General features: G+C 36.7%; 1 protein-coding gene across 4 annotated transcripts in view; it reads left to right on the forward strand.

Moving 5' to 3' along the window:
- Nucleotides 1–331: 331 nt before the first annotated feature.
- PPP4R3B (protein phosphatase 4 regulatory subunit 3B) overlaps nt 332–24,041 on the forward strand; it is a 65,531-nt gene continuing 41,821 nt past the window's right edge. For all 4 annotated transcript variants that reach the window (XM_021701294.2, XM_021701295.2, XM_044918996.1 and 1 more), the window contains exons 1-4: nt 332–694; nt 2,014–2,069; nt 11,711–11,809; nt 19,755–20,378. In XM_021701294.2, the coding sequence (XP_021556969.1) occupies nt 553–694; nt 2,014–2,069; nt 11,711–11,809; nt 19,755–20,378 (921 nt within the window). In that variant the 5' untranslated portion in view covers nt 332–552. The remainder of the gene's footprint in view (nt 695–2,013; nt 2,070–11,710; nt 11,810–19,754; nt 20,379–24,041) is intronic.

Raw genomic sequence — 24,041 nt, forward strand, 5'->3', positions numbered from 1 at the left:
AACCGACCACCGCGCGGAGATCCCGCGCCAGCAGGCGGGACCGAGAGTAGAGGAAGTCGCTCTTAGACCCTCCCACATAGGTCCAGTACCCGCCTCGCGAGAACACCGAACACTGCCGGCTGGGGAAGCGCGTGCGGAACGCAGAGGCGTCGCGCATTGGGCTCGTCGGCCGCCGTAGCCCCTGCTAGGACAGCCCGTGCGAGCCTGCTGGAGGAGGAAGAGAAAGGCAGAGAGAATCGGGTTACAAGATGGCGGATCTGTAGTAGTTACGGCGGCGGCGGCGGCGGGAGAGCGAGCTCTGGGGGGCAAAGGGAGGGGAGGGTGGGTGTGTGCGGGGGTGAAGTGAGAGGTTACCGGGACTCTGGGCGGAGGGGTCTCGGTGACTCTTGTTGCCCCTTCCCGCGACTGAACCTTGGGAGCCATGGTGAACTTGGGCCTCTCCGGAGCCGCCGCCGCCGCTGCCGCCACCGCCGCAACCGTCTCTCAAGAGTGAGGGGTGCGGACGAGGTGAGCGAGGAGGCGGCGGCCGGGGCGGTGGGGACAGCAGCCACCATGTCGGATACGCGGCGGCGAGTGAAGGTCTATACCCTCAACGAAGACCGTCAATGGGACGACCGAGGCACCGGGCATGTCTCCTCCACTTATGTGGAGGAGCTCAAGGGGATGTCGCTGCTGGTTCGGGCTGAGTCCGACGGTAAGGTTATTGGAACATAGGATAGGGGACAATCCGTGCCTCCGGTTTGGGCATAGCCCTGGTGTTTAGGCTCTGGGCCGGGTACTGTTACTACCACATCTTGGGACAGCGCTTTGGTTTTGTGCCTGCACTTCAGTACGGTAAAAACAAACTACTTTGTCCGGATTTACTCTCAGTCAAACGTTGATTCTGTTCCCCCGCCTCCTATGCCTATTAAGGATTTGACCCCTTCCTCTCCAGTCTCGCCTTTGAAATGGAGAGAGAAGTGCGAACGGAGGAAGTAATGAGAGACAAGAGTAGTTTTATTCTCGTCCTAGGGAGCTGACTCTCCCCCTCCCTTCATTTTTTGTTTTCTTATCCATTATATGTCTGTTTCAAAAGCTTAGTGAAACTTCACTGAGTGGGTTGTTTGTTTTTTTTAAACCCATTTTACTAACGAGCCCGGTTTGCCCCAGGCGACAGGTGCTGGGGAAAACCAAAAGGTACCTTTTCCTGCGATTATTGCAGACTGTTGCCACGATACATGCACGCACAAGCATATCTATAGTCTGGGATCCCCCCAGGCTGCCTTTGTAGAGGTTGCCATGAAAAAGTGGGTACTTTACAACCTAAACAAGTTAGGACACCAGAACAGATTGTAAACTTGTATCCGTTGGTAAATGTACGAGTCATGTGTGAAGAATTTTTAAATTATAAAATGTAGAGCATAATTAAAACCTTTCTCACTGTAATTTGAACACCTCGATTTGAGCAATTATGTGCAGATAATAGAAAAATAACAATCTTAGATTTATTCTTGTATTTTGTACTCTTGCACTTTCCCTTTTATTTTAAATAGTTATGGGCATTTATTTCTATATGAAGTGTCATTCAGTATGTTAAGGAGAAAAGGATAAAGGCAGTTCTGTAATTTGTGTACTAAGTACTTAGATTCCTGTTGTGGTCCTTTGTAATTTGTTTTGTTAAACTGGAAATGCAATAAAATAACTTTGTTAAAAAGAGCTTGGCTTCAAGTAGTCATTTAGACCTTAAAATTTTCATTTCAGTAAAACTTTAATAGACATCTAGTCTCCTTATATTTTGGGTCTGAATGTTGATCTTAGGTGGATTTTTTTCCTTTAAGGATATATGGGGGATAAGATGGTGTGTTCTGTATGAAGCCTAGATCTGAAGAGAAAAACGTGAATCAGAATACATTTGATTACTTCACATGTCTAGCTAGGGAAGGAGAACAAGTTTGTTTTTTTAAAGTAAGATTCAGATATTTTATTCAGAATTTTACGAATTGAAACTTATAAATATTATTTTTTATCTTTCAGGATCACTACTCTTGGAATCAAAGATAAATCCAAACACTGCATATCAGAAACAACAGGCAAGTAGTTGTTTATCTTTAATTTGAAAGACTTCATCTGTCATCAAGGAAGTATTAATCTGACAAACATGGGAAAGCTTTCCTCACAAGAAAAAACATGTTTGGTAAACAGAGTTACACATTCTTTGTTTTTTCCTGTAGGTCAAAAGTTTCAAACTAAAAAGTGAAAGTTTTTGTACTGGCAGTAATTTATTATCTTTGAATTGAGCCACTGTTAGTTTATGTTAGAATACAGTGTATTCATTAGTCTTACTTAACTACGGATAGCCAGATATCTTATACTCTGTATACTAAGCCTTTTATTCTCAATCACATTTAAAGGAAATGACATAAAAGAAAATTCAAAGGGGTACTCTTTAAAGCAAGGAAAGCCTGTTTGTGGTGTGAAATTCGATCCTTTGTTGAAAGCAAAGGTAGAGTTTTTGAAGTAGAAGCATTTAAATCCTGTTCTTTAATTGTTATATATTTTTAATATAATCAGTGGATACTTTATAAAAAGTGTACCTTGCCAATCATGTAATGTTTTCTGTTAATATTTATTGTCTTATTTGGGAAAAGAAAACCTGTGTTGTGTTTCAGTGTGCGCAGTTACTTAACCTGGAAATGGCAGCAGTGATTCAACCTTTTCTTCTGTGAATGTTTTCATTTTTATTATGAAAGATTTCAGAATTGAAAAGTACAGAAAATATGTGTGTCTGTGTAACACCACCAAATTTAACAATGTTAACATTATACCATATTTGTTTCTAATCTTTGTAATGTTGAGCATTGTGGATAGAGTTAAAGCCCCCTTTGTGCACATCTCATTCTATCCATTCTCCATCCTCCCTATAGGTAACCACTATTCTGAAGTTGATGTATTACTTCTGTACATGGCTATATACCTTTTTGCATATGTATGTATCCATAAATAATATGTAGTCTTTTGTGTGTTTTTAAACTTTACATGGTTGATCTCATGCTCTTACGTGTACTCTGAACTTTCATTTTTCACCCAACAGTTAATTGGAAGATTTGTTGATGTTAACAATGTAGATTTAGTTGTTTTTTTTTAAAACTGTATAGTATTCTTCTGTATGATATACACCTATTGTTAGACATTGGGATTATTTCGTGTGCGTGTGTGTGTGTGTGGTGTGTAAAGTGAATATGGCAGAGATTTTTGAAGGAAAAGATAAATTATATTAGGATTATATTTACATCATCAATATCTTTCTTCAAGGTCAATGAAAATTTGGATACCCAGAAATAAATACTTCACAGTTGGGGGAATGAAATTATGTCTGTTGCACAGCTCGTTATTAGTAAAAGTCTTACTGTTAAACAACTGTTTTGTGTATGCAATACATTCTTAATCATTTCTTTGAAGTATTTAAATTTTCAGTATTCAATTAATAGTTTTTTTTTTCCTTCTGCTTAGAAAATACTGTTTATCTTTGATGGAGAATCAATTTAAACATTTGTCCTGTATTGAACACTTGAAAAATGTTTCCTATACCTGAGACATTTAAGTAAATTTAATTTCTAAGTCAGCTAAGCAGATGGTTATTCTCTGTCTTTGCATGGAATTTTACCATGTAGCTACTTTTGTTTTTTTTGTTGTTGTCATTGGCCTCCTTTTTTGTGGGGAAAGAAATACTGTTTTGTAATCTTTTTTTTTTTCCCCCATCTGCCTAAATATAAAATGCTCAGAAACTGTGTTCTTAAATGTGACTCCCTACAAATTAATTACAATGGATTCTTCTCAGATTATGTATAAGATTCTTTAACTGTTGTTACTATTGGAAAGATCACATATGGTGGAGGTTTGTATATAAAGTAGCCCTCCAACATTAGTCCAAAAATACACGATGTTTCATCAGAAACTTTGGAACATGTCTTTATGTGTAATATCACTCTGATAGAAAACTAAAGTATTGGAGGAAAAAAGTACTTATTTTTAAAGTTTTATGCTATTGGGAAAAATGTTCTCTGTAATTAATCATGTTTCATAATATACTGTTAGGATTTTTAAGTATTTTTTCTAATTGAATTACCTTTACCAAATAACATTAAACTAGAAGAGAACTCTTTGGCACTGAGAATAATGTGAAAAAGCTTTGTATGTAAGATTGAAAAATGTGTAAATGGGGTCACTTGTTTTATTTTCTTTATATTTGTTTAAATTGCACTTTTCTAATAGAATCAAAGAGCAATTTAGGGAATCTGTTAAACTTAGTTTCTTTGTTACGGATATGGTTTTTTCATTTTTTTCACCATAATCTTGTTCAATTTGCATTTTTTATCAGATTATAAAAATTGGGATTTCCAAACACATTGGTAGTTTTCTGTGTTCATTAGAATTACTTTTTTAAATGTCATTGTTTAAGTTATTCAATATATTAGTCCAGAAAATAGCCATTTCCAAAATTTACATGAAATATATTGATCATTAGTGGGTTTTTAATTTTAAAAAGACTTGAGTGAATGAGATGCTCATAGTTTATAGGATATTTTGCTACAAAATACACTGAATAAACTCAAAGCGGACTATTTAGCATTCTTTTTTAACATTACAGTTCTAAAATGAGCCAAGCTCTGAATTATGGACTCAAAATAAGTTAGAATGAGTTAGTTGAATGTCAAATGACCCTATATTGATAGGTCATCATTGATTCACAACACTTTCTTGCTTCAGTACTGTGGGCAGTACTGAAGTTGTTAATGGGAAGAAGATAAACTTAAAGGAGCCAATAAACTTGTTAAGCATTTAAACACATTGGGAAGAGAAGAGAATGATGATACAGTGGAACATGAAATAGTGTCTGATACATGTCAAAATTTTAAGTTATTTAGAATCCATCCTACTGATCTGGACTAAATCAAAAGCAGAGTCATAGGGATGTATACTCTTTATATTCAATACAATTTTAATACAATTTGTGTTAATTGGGTTAGGAGAGAAGTATAAGGAAGTCCCCATCCTTTGTTTTATTGGGAGACAAGACCTAACAGGTGAAACAATTACATAACAGTAATAAAATATCTGATAAAGGGTTTTAACCCAGTCCTTATTGAAAGCCCATGAAAGCATTTCACAGATGAGGCAGTTAAGGCACAGAAAGGTCAAGTTTCTTGACTGAGATTTTACAGCAGGTATGTGCCAACACAAAATTTATATAAAGCTATTTTATTCCACAGACTTGGGATAGTAGAAAATTAAAGAAGGAAGAGATTAATTTTCTACTATCCCAAATCTGTGGAATAAAATAGCTTTATATAAATCTATATCAGTTTCACTCTCCCTGGTGGTGCCTGTTGAAGGAATTGTGATAGGGAAGGAAATAGTATACCCGACACAAAAGTTATTAAGGCACTTGGCAGCAGAGGTTTCTTATTTGTGAGCTTGGTTTACTAAACAAAAGGGAGCTATTCTAGATTCTTGAGGAGGGGCCTAACATGATGAAAGTGATACTGTGTTTAGGAAGCAAGTATGGCAATGTCATGAATAATGAATTGGAGGTGGAGAGGGAAATAAGAGCTTTAGGTAGCAAGACCTTTTACTATAATTCAGATGCAGGAAAATAGAAGTCTGTTCCAGTGTAGTAAATGGAATTGTAAAGAAATAGAGCTCCAGTATATTAGCAAGAAAGTGCTGGAAGATTTGGTGAATGATTAAATATGAAAGAGAAGGAATCAAAGGTCACTAGTAGTGTTTTGAGTCTTGGGGCCAGGAAAATGATGGTTCTCTTCAGTTTCTCTCTAGAAACTGAAAAGTGACAAGAAAGCAGGTCATTTGGCTAGTGGCTTGTTCATTTCAAAAAGCAAAAAACCCTCTTTGTTTATTTTGGATAGATAATACATTCACATCTTTAAAAATTCAGAAAGTATTTGGTGAAGTCTCTCCCACCCTGGACTCCATAGTTTCCCTTGCTAGAGGCCACCACTATTACCAGTTTCTTACATACCTTCCTAGAGGTTTTATGCATGTGTAAACAAATAGGTATGCAGTCACATACATTTTCCCTTTTATTGTCATAAATGGTAGCATACTATATACTGTTCTGTTATCTTTGGTTTGGATTTTTATTTTTTTCACCCCTTCCACACCTGTGGTTTAGATTTTTAAAGTGCAGTTGAAAGCTTTTGAAAATTTTCAGCAGAGGAATGACACAATCCAAACTAGTAACATCAGTGTTTGGAATTGAAGAGAGGCAATAACTGGAAGAGTAGCTGAAAGATCACAATATAATCCAAGAAGATATAATGTTGAATCGGGTTAGGGTGATGTCAGTGGAGATAGAAAGAGGTGGATGGATTTGAGATATATATAGAAGATAGAATTGACAGGACATGCTGCTGGGTTAGGTATTTGGTAATCAGGAAGAAGATGTAGTCAAGAGGAAGAATAAGCAATTGGAAAGAGTAGAGAATCAGGAAAACATGTTGTCTTGAAACCAAGGGAGAACAGAATTTTGATAAGGAAAGGAGGGTCAGTCAATGAATGGCTGTTCATACCCTTCAAAGGTAAGATTGAGACTATTCTAGGTTTTAGCTAGAAGAACATTTGCCAAGATAAAGATAGAGGTGAAAGTTTTGAATGCTGAGTTAAAATAACAGCATGAGTTTGTAATGAGTAGGGTCTACTCTAGCTATAGATCAGGAGCAGGAGTGGAGGACATGAATTATTATATTGGAAAGATTGGGCAGTAATGGATAGAGGTATGTTCTGGGTGGTTGTTCTAGAATGGGACTAAGGTATCTTTTGGAATGGGACTAAGGAGGAATACTTGGAAATCAGATGGAGAGGGTTTTTAAATAGGGGTCCAGACAGATACCTAGATAAATGTAATGCCTCTGGGCAGGAGGTTGGGAAGCAAGTTGTTGAGAACTTTGTGTTCTTTTAGAATTGTTTACATTTTTTATGGGGCATAGTAGCATGGACGTGGGTTTAGAGCTGAATACTCTTTTAAGTTTTTTTATTTCATTATTTCAGATTTTCTGAGCTAATTTTCTCTGAACTGTACCTTTTATTTATTTTTTTAAAGATTTTACTTATTTATTTGATAGAGAGATGGCACAAGTAGGCAGAGAGGCAGGCAGAGAGAGTGAGGGAGAAGCAGACTCCCCGCCGAGCAGGGAGCCCGATGCAGGGCTCGATCCCAGGACTCTGGGATCATGACCTGAGCTGAAGGCAGCCACTTAACCAACTGAGACACCCAGGCACCCCTGAGTCTTACCTTTTAAATGATGATACTACCTACATCATGAAATAGTTGTGAATTAGTGTATGAAAAATGCTTTAGCAAGGTATGTGACACATAAGATCAATAAGAGAAATACAGTCATAATTTCATCATAATCCTCTTTTCCAATGAGGAAAGAAAAATCAAAGAGGTTAAATACTTTGCTGAGTCACAGAAATAGTGGACAGTGAAACTGAGTGGTGCTAATTCTAGTCTGAGGTTATTCCCATTATATCCAAATATATGTGGATTTTAGGAAGATATTAGTATTGTTTTTAGCAATATCATCAGGTCTGTCTTGGACTATATGTTATACCATACTATATTTTAAAAATCCATCTCAAAAAAAGTTTAGGTCAGCCACCCACTAGGAGAGCTAGATGTTGCATAATATGTCTGTTAATCTCACTCACTTTCAGACTTCTGTATTGATTTTGAATATGTAAATTGAAGTCTACAAATCTGATATTTCTATTTTCCCTTTTAAAAAAATAAGTACTCCTTTTGAAAAACTTCAGCTCTGTATTGAATTTCATCAGAGCGATTGGGGCAAAGGTAGGATTAATTTGACAAGCAGTAGGATCTCAGATATTTCATGAGTGGATTTTATTCATGTTAATGTACTGGAGAGGAAAACTGAAACTGATAATCCATTGGTTTGTTAGACTATTTTAAATGTGTCACAGGTGCCTTTGTGAGTATGATGTAAAAACTGAAGAGACCCTTTCCATAGAAAAGATGTTAAAAGCACCAAGTTTTAGATACAATTCTAAGGTGTGATTTAGACCTTGAATAAGAACCTTTGATTTAAACAGTATTCACCTCAGGAATGTATTTTTAATATTTAAGATCAGAAATGACCATTTCTCATAATAAAACTACATTGTGAAAATCTGATTCAGTAAAAGCTAAATTGTCAAGCCTCTCCAGCTCATGTCTTAACTTCCATCCTGGCAGTAGACTTAATCACCTTTCTTATTTTTTTAAAGGACCAGAGCAAATATAACTGACTTTTTCTATTCTCCCTGAAGGCTCATTTTAAATCTGATTTCCATGGGGACATAGTGGTGATTAAATGTTTAGTTGGTAGAGGAAAACTCTTAAGCTTCTCTTAGTTTAAACAGGCATTAATAATGTCCCAAAGATGTGTGTGCCACGCACAAATGAGCAAAAAATACAATACAAAGAGCACAGCAGTTGAAAATGGACATTACTACTAAAACTGAGCTTGACTTTGGGATATGTAGGAAACCCTGCCATTTGACACTTTTTATTTTGTTTTAAATATTCTTGTGCAAGCTTTGTGCTCTCTTACCTAGGAGCTTTTACTGTGATCTTTGGAATAAGCAGTTACAAGAAGTACTTCTTACAGTTATTTTTTGACTGAGATAGTAGGTTTCCAGGGAGGGGAGGAAAAAAGGATGGGATTTGTAACCCATTTTGAGTAGATTTCGAAGGTGCCTGCTCTGATGGCAGTTTCCTATCTTGTTAACCAACCAGAGATAGACTTAGATGATGTTTTCAAAAGAATTATCTGAGACCCTTGTTAAAAATAAGGATTTGGGGGCTTCACTCCAGGGGAGAAGCATGGGAATTTGTGTATTTAACCATCACCCAAGGTCAATCCTCTTTACATTGAAAAAGGATTCTAAATATAAATTCCATTTAGTTTCTGGGGCTTTGCCTGGCTTAGGGAGAAGACTTTACATTAAGAAGATACAACAAGAAGAAACAAACAAGAAAATGATGAAGAAGGGGACTCAGTTACCTTAAGTCAGACTTCATTGCTTGCCTGGACTTTTGCTCAGAAGATAAATTGGAACCAAATTGGAAAGGGCCTTGGGTGCCTGGATAAAGTATTCTGGATTTCATCCTGTTGTACTAGTGATCTCTAAATTGGAATACACAGTATAAAGCACTGAGATTTGAGAAGAAACCTGCTTAGCTATTTAATCAAAAGAAAAAATTGACTTTTGCTAATACTTAATAAGCAAGTGGTCAGAAGTAAAAACAACAACAACACACAGACATGGTATTCTAAGAGTAACACTTCCATGAAAAGTGTTCCCTAACTACTGTGAATTACGGTAGCCTGCATGTGCAGATAAATATTTATAGATATTTTCTAATTTAAACTGACCTGTAACCCTAACAAAATGAATGCATGCCATAAAAAGGCCTGAAAAAAAATAATGTAAATGCAAATGAACATGATAATGGTAAAACTGACATTTATACTCCCAGTTAATCTGTCAGCCAAGTAATAATGCAGAAATAAGGATAAAACAGATCTCACAAGGGCGCCTGGGTGGCTCAGTCGGTTGGGCATCTGCCTTCGGCTTGGGTCATGATTTCAGGGTCCTGGGATCGAGCCCCACGTTGGGCTCCCTGGTTGGTGGGGAGCCTGCTTCTCCCTCTCCCCCACCTCTCTCACCTGTTTGTGCGCTCTCTCTCAAATAAATAAATACAATCTTTAAAAAAAAAAATAGATCTCACAAGAAGTTGCTCCTCCCCCAAAATTCAGAATTATTAAAAGGATGACATTAAATATGGATTTGTATCTACTTTCATTTGTGGATGTACTGTGCCCTAAATATATATTGGGTCTTAAAATGCTAGCCAATAATGGTATGGAGCCATAACAGTTTAAATATTTTAAGATGTTGCTTATTTTATTTTTATATAAGGCTTTTTATCTCTATTTTAGTGTGTGTTTTATAGAGTATTGATGTACTAATACTATATTCCTGAATATAATGTATAAGTAATTTGAGACATACAAATAGAGTATTGGAGATCACTGTTTATGAAGCTGTTTCAAGGAGAGCTCTAAGAAGTTGACTCGGGTTGAATAAAGGACATGAGCCTGAGTGTGTTTCCTAGACCTTTAACCAGAGGAGCTCTGTCTTTATCTTTTTTTTTTTTTTTAACATGAAGATTCTGAGTAAAATTTTGTTTATAAAAAGTTCTGGATTTTTTTAAAGATTTCAAAACCTCTTCTGTATATGGTGGGAGCCATGGAAAGTTTATTTTTATTTATTTATTTATTTATTTATTTAAAGGTGAAATATATTTTCCTTCGTGACACAGCTAGAAAGTGTAGAATTTTTTTTGAAGATTTTTATGTATTCCAGAGAGAGAGCGAGCAAGCAGGGGGGAGAGGCAGAGGGAGAAGCAGGCTTCCCGCTGAGCAGGTAGCCTGATGGGCTCGATCCCAGGACCCTGAGATCATGAGATGAGCCAAAGGCAGACGCCCAACCGACTGAGCCACCCAGGTGCCCCACAGAAAGTTTTTAAATGAAAGGAGTGACCTGATAAAATTTAGAATACATGGTGGCAAATTTTCCTTTCAAGGAGCACAGCCAGAGGAAAGGGAGAACACAGCTTTCCAGGTGTTGTTCTTACCTGATTAAACAGCAAATAAGTATTAATCTGAGGCCTGGGTTAATTGAAGGATATTTTTCACTTACAGATTAGAGCTCTCAAAGTATTGAAGTGTTTTCATTTTGAAGACTTTGTTAATGTGAGGCTCACTTTTAGTATTATATTTTTTAATATCAAGTCATAATATTTAGAAGTATTAGATGAACAATTATTAACTAATATATAAGGTATTTTTGTAGATTATATACTTGGTAATTAGGATATAAACTCATGTATATTTTTTTTTAAATGTATATTTTCTGAAAAAGTTTTAACCGTGTTAAACTTTCATTGTTATATATCCTTAAAAAATTGGCCATTTCATTTGAGTGTTGCATAATGATTTTTGTGTTTAGATGTGTCTGTGTTTTAATTTAAACCCAAACTCTAGTTTTTAATAAAGGGGTTGACAACTTTTTCCTAAAAGCTTAACTGACTTTTTGGTAGGGATACAATTAAGGACATTAGTAGAAAAACACCTAAACCCTGGGGTTCTTAATTTTTCTACAAACTAAAATAGGTGCTGAAATAGGTGCTGTTGATAATACTTAGAGCTAGAGTATCTTCATTTCATCATTGTTTTGAATTCCTTCATATACTGAAGGCTTTTCCAGATTCAGAGGAGAGAGGCAGTAGAGGATTAAAATGTCTACATTACTGCTTGGCCAAGAATGGCTGGACTTTCCAGTCGACATTATCGTAGTAACACGAGCCAGAGCCTGCTGCCCTGTTCTAATATTTTTTTTTGTTTTAGAAAATTCTCAATGTCATTTTAGTACCCAAACAATTCCATTGCCAGTATATTACTAAGCTTCAAAGGATAACAAAATACAGTTACATGATGTCAGTTGAGTATACATTAATTGCACACATCAGAGGGCGTTTGTCACCACTATGCTGTTTCCTCTCGTCTTGATTTCTACTTACACTTTGTAGTTATTTCTTTTCTAGCTTTTCTAGTGTGATGATGTAAAAATCTTTATTTTTAAACAGGATACATTAATTGTTTGGTCGGAAGCTGAGAACTATGATCTGGCTCTAAGTTTTCAGGAAAAAGCTGGCTGCGATGAGATTTGGGAAAAAATTTGTCAGGTAAGGTTTTTTAAATAATATTTAAGTTTGCATTCTTGATATTTTTTCTTTTTATCTGAAAGATATGTATTAGAATGTGGAGAGAGAATGTGTTTATCACTTTAGATTTTGATAGCATATACTCATAATTAATAAAAGGTCAGTAAATAATTACGTTCTAAGTCTTTGAGGTTTTTCTTTAATATTTGGTCACCTGTTTGAGGGCGCCTGGGTGGCTCAGTTGGTTGAGCAACTGTCTTCGGCTCGGGTCATGATCCTGGAGTCCCGGGATCGAGTCCTGCATCGGGCTCCCTGCTCGGCAGGGAGCCTGCTTCTCCCTCTAACCCTCCCCCCTCTCATGTGCTCTCTCTCTCTCTCATTCTCTCTGTCTCAAATAAATAAATAAAATCTTTAAAAAAAAAAATATTTCGTCATCTGTTTGCCTGATATTTATGAATTCTGTGTGCCAGACACTAATGATCAAAAGTGCTCATTCATGACTTCAATTCTGAAAGAACTTATAATATAGCAGAATATAAGATAGGTGGTAACTCTCACGTAACTGGAACTTTTTTTTTTTTTAATATTGATTTATTTTTAGAGAAAGCACACACACAGGCTGGAGGAGTAGAGGGAGAGAGACTCTCAAGCAGACTCCACATGGAGCCCAACGTTGGACTTAATCCCACGACCCCGAGATCACGACCTAAGCTAAAACCAAGAGTCAGATGCTCAACCCACTGTGCCACCCAGGCTTCCCTGGTACTTTTTTAATAAAGTTTTTATTTTAGGGGCGCCTGGGTGATACATTTAGTTAAGCATCTGCTTTCGGCTCAGGTCATGATCCCGGGGTCTTGGGATCGAGCCCCACTTCGGGCTCCCTGCTCAGCGAGGAGCCTGCTTCTCCCTCTCCCTCTGCCCCCACCCCATGTTCTTTCGCACACTCGTGCACACACGCGTGCTGTCTCTCTCTCTCTCAAATAAATCTTGAAAAGTTTTTATTTTAGAAGTTCAGATTTATAGAAAATATGAGCAGAAAATACAGAGAGAGTTCCTGTGCACTTCGCTCCATAACACCTTGTCCTCCAGTTTCTCCTCTTAATGGTTTCTTAAATTAGTAGGATACACTGGTCATAATTGATGAGCTAATATTCATACGTTATTATTACTATTCATTATTATTATTCATACATTATTATTAGCTAAAGGCTATATTTTATTCAGATTTCCTCAGTTTATTTTATTTTACTTATTTATTTTTTTAGAGAGAGAGCGAGCGTGCATTTGAGTGTAGCAGGGGCAGAGGGAGAGAGAGAATCTTAAGCAGGCTCCATGCCCAGCCCAGAGCCTAACTCGGGGCTTGATCTTAAAACCCTGAGGTCATGACCCTGAGATCATGACCTGAACTGAAATTAAGAGTCCGTTGCTTTAACCAGTTGAGCCACCGGTTGAGCCACAGAGTTCCTCAGTTTAAAACATAGTGTCCTTTTTCTGTTCCAGAATTCCATTCAGTATACCATATTACATTTAGTAGTTATGTCTCCTTAGGCAAATATAGTCTGTGACAGCTGGTAACTGGAATTTTAAATTAATCGTAACATTTTAACTATTATTTTCTGTAAATGGAATCACTGTTTCAGCAGTTGCCTAGTGTAATATTCTGTTCTAATTTTTTTACTATTGTCATTTTCACTTCTATCAGCTTTTCTTTATAGTGATTCTGATCACTGAAGGTTCTTGAGTTAGTTTTAATGCATCTGACCACAGTAATTTTTTTCTGTAGTCCTGCCAGTAACAGTGCCACACAGTGCAAGAAAGTATGAACCTTCTCATTCTATATAAAGCTTATTTAACAGCTGGCTCTAGGTCACAAATCTGAACTGGAAGTAGATGGTTTGTTTCTTTCCACCTCATATCTTACTATGTATGTATCAGGTATTAATGGAGCATTATTAGTATACACTATTAAATAGAAGAATTTCTATTGATGAACAGGTGAAAACACTGGTAAATATGATTTTGCTTTAATTTGTAAAATATACCTGAGAATGTAATCCAAACTGTTTTGTTATTATTTTGCCTTTGTGTTTTGCCTGTCTTTAAACCTATGGGTGGTGATGATGGGAAGGTCCTACCCTTTTTTTTCCTTTGTGTGCTCTCCAGAGATTGAGATTGAATTTTATGTTTGCAAAGTTTTCTATAAAGTGAGTTGTAAGACTTAAAAATGACCTCTATTGCAGATTCAGACACATGCAGTTCACAAATATTTGCTGCTCTGTTCTTGATTCAGAATCATGCATGGGTTCACCTACAAAATGAGGGGAAAAAACTGGTCCATGAAAATAATGAAAGCATACTGAAAGATATAAAACTTTAAAAATAAAAGAGGGAAAGATTACTTTTCTATAATGTGGGTTTAAAAGCTGTTCAGAATATTAATAGTATATAAAGATTAACCTTTTTTATTATAAGTTCCTGAAAAGTGATGTTTTATTTTGTATTCTCCCTCCTCTAATATACCAGCATGGCAACTGGCACATGTTGTGTGTGTATACAGTACATATTTAAAGAATGAATGAATAAGACAGAAGATAAACGTCTTACTTAGAACTAGGATGTTGGACTACATTTCTCCTAGAACATATATTTATATGGTGGATAATATTTTCCAGTGATCGGCATATTACATTATGCCTACTCCCTTCCCACACATCAACATGTACTGTTTAATATTAGTTCCTGGATATACATATATTCTTGAAGACTTGGTGCATTTGTCCTGGAAAGTTTTGCTGAAATTTGTTTACTGTTTTCACTCATGCAGTTCAGGAGTTCCCACAACCACTGTCAGCTTCACTAATTCACTAGAAAGACTCACAAAACTCCACAAAGCTGTTACATTCATTGTTACAGTTTATTACAATGAAATAATACAGATTAAAATTACCAGTGGAAAAAGGCACATAGGTCAAAGTCTAGGAGAGTTCCAGGCACGAGCTTCCAGTTTTCTTTCTCAGGATACTTATGCAGACAGCACTAATTCCAGCAATGTTGTGTGGCAACCTGCACATAGTACTGCTGACCAGAGAAGCTTACCCCAACCTTTGTGTCCAGTATTTTCATTGGGTGTTAGTTCTATAAGCAGGCTGACTGCCCTGTGGCTGACTTTAGTTTCCAGCACCTCCACAGGTTGAGCTGATACTATGTGGCCTAAGACCTCCACTATAAACCACCTAGTTACCCACACAAAGAATGTCTGGCATAGCCCAAGGCTCCCAGGTAAACAGAAAACACTCATATCAGACAGGATATTAAAAGTGCTTAGAGGTTACCTCTCAAGAGCTAGGCAAAGGCCAAATCTTTCTTGAGGCAAGACTAATCCTTGACTGCAAAGGCCACCCATTGACCCATTGCCAAGACTCTCACAGCAAAATGATTATATTTAGTATAGCATTTATATGACAGAACAGGTATCAATATGAATATGCCTGATATTTGAAGGAGCCATTCTGGGGTAGGGATATATTTAAAGAAACAATCTGTCTGATAAAGCCATGATTTACTTTTTATATTTTGTACTGATTACTCATTTTTCTCCTTGATCTGTTGCAGTTTGTACCTTATGATAAACTTGTACAGAGGTGTTTAGCAAAGAAGTTAACTGACAGTTAACAAAATCCATTTCTTCCTCCTGCCAGGCATTTTCTTTGAGCATTGATGTTGAGGAGGCTTTAACTCCGTTTCCCAGCATTAATATTATATTATATTATATTAATATATTAATTATGCATAGATATGTAATATATAAGCATATTAATATTATGACGCTTATGTACCTAAGGTAGTTGGAGCAGCAATGCTAGTATTATACCATGTTGCAGTATGGTAGTAGATGAGACCTGAAAAGTAGGAGTCTGGCACATTACTAGAATCATTAACAGTTATTAACAGTTGTTTCAGTTCATCAGGTTTATTTACAGGCCTCCATTCAACCTTGTCAAGTCCCAAGAAGAGGTGATCTTGGCAAACGTATGGCTTTTACCCTTAGGCACCTGATACAATTGAGCTAAGAGAATATCATCTCTTGCTCCAATCCTTTCTTGAGGCACTAGTGTTAATATTGGATTTCTCTTGTAGCTTTACCCATTTATTCATTCCTTTGCCCTTGGTTACTTTTTCTTCCCATTCGTCAATGATTTTTACTCACACTTTCCACCTTTGGAACGGGTGCTAGATTTGGCCACTCTGCTGGTCCAGGAAGTTTAATTTTTTACTAAACAACTGAGTACCATACTTTTTTTTTTAAAGATTTTTTAATTTTATTTTATTTTATTTTTTTTTTATTTTTTTTTTTTTAAAGATTTTATTTATTTATTTGAGAGAGAGAATGAGAGACAGAGAGCACGAGAGGGAAGAGGGTCAGAGGGAGAAGCAGACCCCCTGCTGAGCAGGGAGCCCGATGTGGGACTCGATCCCGGGACTCCAGGATCATGACCCGAGCCAAAGGCAGTCGCTTAACCAACTGAGCCACCCAGGCGCCCAAGATTTTTTAATTTTAAAGAGCGAGAGAGCATGAGCAGGATGGAGGGAAAGGGAGAAGCAGACCCCCTGCTGAGCAGGGAGCCTGACATGGGGCTCGATCCCAGGACCCTGAGATCATGACCTGAGCCGAAGGCAGATGCTTAACCTACTGAGCCACCCAGGTGCCCCGTGTACTGTACTTTTTAAATCTATGCATGTTGCTGAATATAGATTTAGTTTATCGCTCCTCACAACTGCCTGGTATTCCACAGAACCATACGTTGTCTTACTTTCCATTTCTGAGAAGCCCTTGCTGACCTTTGAAAAAACAATTTTAATTTCAACAAAAATCATATTACTCAGTCACTTCTTAACTCCTTATATTGAGAAAGTAAAACTCTGAAAAGTGTAACAGCTCAGAGAACAATAAATTTCTTAAGGAGAATGGTGAATAATAGTGAATAATTTTTTATCTTAGATAAAGATTTATTACTTCGTCATTAGAGTCCTTCGCTTTCTCAATATTGATACCATATTTTGAATTGTCCCTTTGGCAGGGCAAGGCACCACTGTAAGATTTAGAACAGGGGAGATGTATGCCTGTGTATCGCAAATGGGTGAAGGGCAGCCGTGACGGGGAAGGAGGGAGAAGATCCGGCATGGCATGTGGGAAAGCCCCAGAAGGCCACACTAAGGTGCAACCAGTCATGCAGCTCTACCTACATCTCTCTGAACTGTTTCCCTAGAGTCCAGGATATAATTCTGCTGATATCCACCTTGGCCATCATTAGTGCTTGATGCACCAAAGATGTGGGGTCCCTATTTAAGGTCCCTATAAATTTTTTGGCTTCAGTCCGATTCTTTTATGTGTGGAAGAGGAATAAGTTATAAAAAGAGCTAAGATAATTTCTGTATATATAGCTTTTAGAAAGCATAAAGTCAAAAGCACGTATGGAAGCATTAACCTCAGAAAATGGGAGGGTAGAGACATTCTCTCTGAAAGAGATGATGGAAATGAGTGAAAATAAGTTGTGAGATGGAGAAGGGTGTTGGATATTGGAATATGTTGAATACCAGTGGTCTCTTTTTTCAAAGGAAAGGTTCTCTCTCCTGAGATTTAAAGGGGAAAGTAATAGTGTTTGACACTTAAAAGGGGGAAAAAGTTAAAGCAACGCTGTAAAGGAAGTAAGCTAGAAGGGTGGAAAAGAAATTTTTGTTGAGAACCCTACTGATAGTGTAAATTTTTGTGAACTTACACAACCACAAATGACCCTATAGTTTTTAAGTGTTACCCTAATACCAAATTTCTACCTTCTGTCCTACTCTTTTTCCTGAGTAGTAGGTCCACAGATTTAGTTGCCAGCTAGGTATTCAGACACCTCAAACTTAATAGAACTGAACTTTTACTAACCATTCCTCTCCCACACTCTTAGTTTTTATTAAAGGAGCCATAATCTTTAAAACTATAGGGTCATTTGTGGTTCCTCCTCTCTTTTGTACCTGTCCCTTATCTGTCCCACCATCACTATCCAAATTCAGTTGTTCATGTAGACTTTGGAATAACACCCTAATTTATCTATATTCTCAAATTTATCCCATACAACTGATGCCAGGTTGACTTTCTAAAGGATAATGCTGTACATTCACTTCCCTAAACAATAACTCAAGTGTTCTAGCTTGACTTTCCATAATCTGGCTTTAATCTACATTTCCAATTATGTTGCTGTTAGCTGTATGCGTGTCACACATTTCCATCTCTCTGCCTCTACTATTCCCTTTGCACTTTGCATGCCTTTATCCGCATCTGAATCTTACCCATCTTTGAAAGTCCAAATGCCACTTTGAAGATCTCAAATGCCACTGCTTTTATGATTTCTTCCTTATAGTCTCTCCTCACCACCCCCCTGTACCCCCAAGAGCTGGAAGGAATTTCCCTTCGTCTGAATTTCCATAGTATTTTATCTGAATTGCTCTTATGACCTTGTTACTCACCCTCTTATATTTGTGTGTCAGTCTCCCTAAACCCAACTACTCTGTTGAGGACTCAGAAGTAAAAGTACTCTAGGAGAAAAATTACCTTATATGCACCAGTATATCTGTCTACTTTTCTCTAAGCTCTTAAGTCTTTTTTCATGTTGTTTTGGTGGATTTGGAAATTTCTGGAGCTTTTTCATCTCAGGATATTTGGATATTTTGAGGTGAAAAGAGGATAATTGCACTCTTGTGTTAGGAATTAGAAAAAATTTATAAAGAATAAAGTTTTTATGTTATTATAGAAATCATTTATAGAAAACTTGTTATACGGTAGCCATGCTTTTCTTGAGCTGTCAACATGAATTATAAAACAGTTTTTATTCATTATGTTTTCTAGATATTATAAGTTGGAGGCTTTATCACAGATGTTAAATGAATGCCAGTTTTTAAAAGAATATTCTTTGTTTTTTTCTTATTTTTTTAAAAAATTTTATTTGAGAGAGAGAGCACAAGAGCGGGGTGTGAGGGGCAGAGGGAGCCTGATGCAGGGCTCAATCCTGGAACTCTGGGATCATGACCTGAGCCGAAGGCAGACACTTAACCGACAGAGCCACCCAGGCGCCCCAAGAATATTCTTTGTTTTTTAGAGCAGTTTTAGGCTCATAGCAAAAGCAGCTATTTGTCCAAAAGTGAATTTCAAAAGTAATTTGAGGAAATCTTCTCACTCTTGAATATACAAAGAGTTGGGTTTTAGTTTGGTTTAAACTTAGTGGTGTTTGGGGTGCCTGGGTGGCTAGTTGGTTAAGCATCTGACTCTTGATTTCAGCTCAGGTCATGATCTCAGGTTTGTGAGATCCAGCCCTGCATGAGGCTCCAGGCTGGGCGTGGAGCCTGCTTAAGATATTCTGTCTCTCTTTCCTCGCCCTCTCTAAAATATATATATATACACACACACACATATATAATATAAATATACTCATATATAATATATGTATATATAACATATATATTATACATATGTAAAAATAATAAACAGTAGTGTTTTTGTCAGGCCAGTGTGATGGTGCATTAAGAGTCATACATAGTAATTTGGGGGACCCACAGAAGAGTTAACCTGAAAAATTCAAAATTAGTTGGAATAGTGAAGTTACTAAACAGCTGCACATGGTTATTACATAACATCACATAAATCAGTGTAACATTAGCTTAAATGTGCACATTGTCAGGGATCAGAGTTAACCTCAAGTTATAAGTTGGGAAATTTAGAGGTGAAATTGAGACTCAAGTAATTGACTCTAAACTGGGTATGTTTTCCCCCTCTAGACTTCACTTCTAATTAACAATGACTGTGTGGCTAATATTGTTTCTCTGCAAGGTATTTTTACTTAAATTCAGCCGTCAGTGATTTGATTTCCAAAATTTTGAATTCTTTTGTATTTTAAGGTAACCAGCTGTACTTGGATGTTTTTAGGTTCAAGGTAAGGATCCATCAGTGGAAGTCACACAGGACCTCATTGATGAATCAGAAGAAGAACGATTTGAAGAAATGCCTGAAACCAGTCATCTGATTGACCTGCCCACATGTGAACTCAGTAAACTTGAAGAGATTGCTGACTTAGTTACCTCAGTTCTCTCCTCACCTATCCGTAGGGAAAAGCTGGCTCTGGCCTTGGAAAATGAAGGCTATATTAAAAAACTACTGCAGCTGTTCCAAGCTTGTGAGAATCTAGAAAACACTGAAGGCTTACACCATTTGTATGAAATTATTAGAGGAATCTTATTCCTAAATAAGGCAACTCTGTTTGAAGTAATGTTTTCTGATGAGTGTATCATGGATGTTGTGGGATGCCTTGAATATGACCCTGCTTTGGCTCAGCCAAAAAGGCATAGAGAATTCTTGACCAAAACTGCAAAGTTTAAGGAAGTTATACCAATAACAGACTCTGAACTAAGGCAAAAAATACATCAGACTTACAGGGTACAGTACATTCAGGACATCATTTTGCCTACGCCATCCGTTTTTGAAGAGAATTTTCTTTCTACTCTTACGTCTTTTATTTTCTTCAACAAAGTTGAGATAGTCAGCATGTTGCAGGTGAGTAAGCAAAGGTGTTCCTTTATTTTTTTCAGATACTTACTTCCCTTAATAGTTTGAGCTGGTATTCATTCCTTTTTGAAAGATTTCTTTTGTTTACTTTAAATATACTGTCAAGCATAGAAAACAGGACTTTATCTCATGGGTTTTTGAAAGAGAATCATTTCTTAATGTGACCTTTTACATTTTTAAGTGTTCTGTGATGGAGCTTTTTTAAACTTCATTTTTGCATATATTTTAAAAATTACAAAATATATATGACATAAAATTGATCATTTTAACCATTTTTAAGTATATAATTCGTAGCATTAAGTACATTCACAGTGTTATGCAGCCATCACCACTGTCCATTTCCAGAACTTTTTCATCATCCTGAACAAAAACAGCTATTTTAAGACTATCTTTTAGTCCATTTTGTGAGACCTAGTTATTATTAGGGGGGTGTGTGTGTGTGTGTGCGCGCTTAAAGCTGCCCGAATAATTCAAATGTGCAGCCAGTACTGAGGAATACTAATCTTCAGGAAAAGATAATTAAATTATGTCTCCTTGAGTTGTAAAATAGGAATTTATACTGTGTTTATCATGTTAATCCTTTATACCCAAACAGTGTAGTAAGGATGATTTTGAAGATTTTGCTTTACTTGTGGTAGTATACGATACCCACAATTTCCTACATAACTGCCTTTGTTATGTCCATATCACTCATTAAATTTTTTGAGCAGCTTCTGTATACATAGTGTAGTGGTTCTCAAGTGTGTTCTCAGAGCTCCTGAAACCCTTTCAGAGAGGTCTGTGAAGTTTTTCTTTTTCCAACTTCTTGTTACTGTGAGGCGGTATTTTCTTCATATACTTCAACCAAAACATATCACAACAGATTGGATGTCAAAGAAGATATGAGAATATAGCTTTCTTCTATTAAGCCAAACATTATAGATTTACAAAAATGTAAAACAGCCACTTTTTTTCTAAATTTATAAAATTTTTTCTAAATTTATAAAATATTCTCATATAAAATATTTACATAAACTTATAATAGCTTATTTCTAGAGCAAATTAATAACTGTTTCTAAATGTCTCAGTTTTGATTATAAATATTGATAAACATAATCCACATAATAAAAGCTCTTTGGAGACCTCCATCATTTTTAAGAGTTTAAAGTGGTCCTGAGACCAAAATGTTGAGAATCTCTGTCTTAGTACTTAGCTATGAGATTCTACTTCATGATGCTTCCAACCATCATTCACCTTTCCCTTGTTACTGTATTTTTTTGTACAGGATTTACTTCTCTAGTTTATTCTTTCACCTCACAGTTTTTCCTTATTCCACAGTAACAGATATAAGGGAAAATTAGACTTATGAACGAGGTTCCATTTATAATATATGGAACCTGCTTTTTTAAAACCATACTTGCTGTACAATTCAGGGTGCCATTTGACTTGCTAACAGAAAAACAGTTACAGTTAAGGAGTTTGGAAGTAGACTCATAGTCAGTGTGGCTGATGTAAAGCACCCATTAACAGAAACTCAAGTGCAGAAGCTTTCAAATGACTGCTTTTGACTTCAGAAGGGTTTCCAAATCCATAATACTGAATTATAAATGCTTTTTTATATTTTAAAAAATAAATTATGCAGGGGCACCTGGGTGGCTCAGTTGTTAAGTGTCTGCCTTCGGCTCAGGTCATGATCACAGGGTCCTGGGATCGAGCCCCGCATTGGGCTCCCTGCTCAGCCAGGAGCCTGCTTCTCCCTCTCCCACTCCCCCTGCTTGTTTTCCCTCTCTCGCTGTCTCTCTCTCTCTCTCTGTGTCAAATAAACAAATAAGAATTTTTAAAAATATAAATAAATAAATAAAATTATGCAAACTATAAATAAATATTTATAACACTTTGTCATTTTATATATTGTGTCAAAGATCTATTTATAAAGGCTACAATTATATAAATCAAGTGTAGCTTTAAGAAAAGAAAGTCTTACTCATTTCTGGTCCATTAGATGCATTTATGAAATAGATACTGTGAATTACCTGTTGTTTATCCAGGGTTTACCACTTAGTTATCTCTTATGTGTCAGCAGTGATGCTGAATTCTGTTTTCTATTCTCAACAGTATGTGAGAAGAAAGAAATTAGGATTATGGTGATTGGCCTCTAAAAGCTCATTTCCTAAAGCCCAACTCTGAGGTTTCCATGTACAAAGTTTTTGGCTAGGTATTAGATGTTTCCAGATATCCTTCTAGCTAGGATACCTGTCTGTAGCTTTATTTGTTTATTTATTTATTTGAGAAAGAGCGAGCAAGTGTGGGTGTGCACGCATGAGTTGGGAGAGGAGTAGAGGGAAGGGGAGGAGGAAAGAATCTCCAGCAGACTCCGTGCTGAGGGTGGAGCTGGACATGGGGCTCCATCTCACAACCCTAGCCAAAACTAAGAGTCAGACACCTAACTGACTGAGCCACCCAGGCATCCTGATATCTGTAGTTTCTTAAATGAGTATTAACCTGCTGTTGTATGAGTTACATAAGCAAGTGAAAATGTAAGAATTCTATTTATCGGAACCAAAATGAGTTAGTGCAAAGATACATAAAATAACTCCTAGCCTGAATTAGGTTAATTAACAGAAATTATATGAAAGCACTTACTGTGGTCACTGGCTCCTGGTATGTACCCTAGTACATGTTGAGATTCTCTTAAGCTTAATTGGGGCATAAGAGTTTAGTTAACCTGAACTTTCTTTTTTTTTTTTTAAAGATTTTATTTATTTATTTGAGAGAGAGAGTGAGAGAGAGAGAGAGCACAAGAGGGGGGAGCGGGAGAGGGAGAAGCAGGCTCCCTGCCGAGCAGGGAGCCCGATGCGGGACTCGATCCAGGGACTCCAGGATCATGACCTGAGCCGAAGGCAGTCGCTTAACCAACTGAGCCACCCAGGCACCCTAGTTAACCTGAACTTTCTAATTGCAGATCAAAATCTCATGTGCCCAGAATTGAGAAATATACTTTAAAATGTTTTAAAAATTAAATTCCTTAAAGCCAATAAAATGAGGTTATTTTCACACAGACAGCTACAGATAAGATCCTTTTCAGAACAAGAAGTTTTAACTTCTTCCTTCACTAGAAATGGTGGAGGACAGATACCGCAAATGTTGACATTTTAACACATATATTTCCACTATCCCGTAAATGAGAATTGAGCCAAAAACAAACCCAGTAATACCAGTAGTTTAGTTCTTTTTTGACATATTTTGTGGATTTCAGCACTAAAAAAAATTTCTAACCTTTCATCCCAGTTACTAAGTAAATATATAAAATCTTTCCATGCCTTTAAGAAAACAACTTACAGTCATACAATTCTTACAATAATATAGTTCTCCATTTTGTTTTAGAGGTTTTTGGACTCATGCATACTAAATTTTATCTTACTAGATTTGGCCTATTCTACTTTCTATGTATGTTTTACTTTGGTTTGTTTCGTAACTATGAACTACTTAGGAATCTGTCCTATAGTTTATTATATATTGTGGGAGTTACAAAAATCTCATCATGTGGGAGACTTGGATTCTAAATCTGTCTCTATTATAGCCAGCCTCATATAAGTCCGCTCTTTGGGCATCAGTCTCTTGAAATTTAAAATTGGACTAGGCAATCTATGTAATCTCTTAAAGCCTGATGTA

The sequence above is a fragment of the Neomonachus schauinslandi genome, chromosome 10, assembly GCF_002201575.2.
Source record: "Neomonachus schauinslandi chromosome 10, ASM220157v2, whole genome shotgun sequence".
Lineage (NCBI taxonomy): Eukaryota > Metazoa > Chordata > Mammalia > Carnivora > Phocidae > Neomonachus > Neomonachus schauinslandi.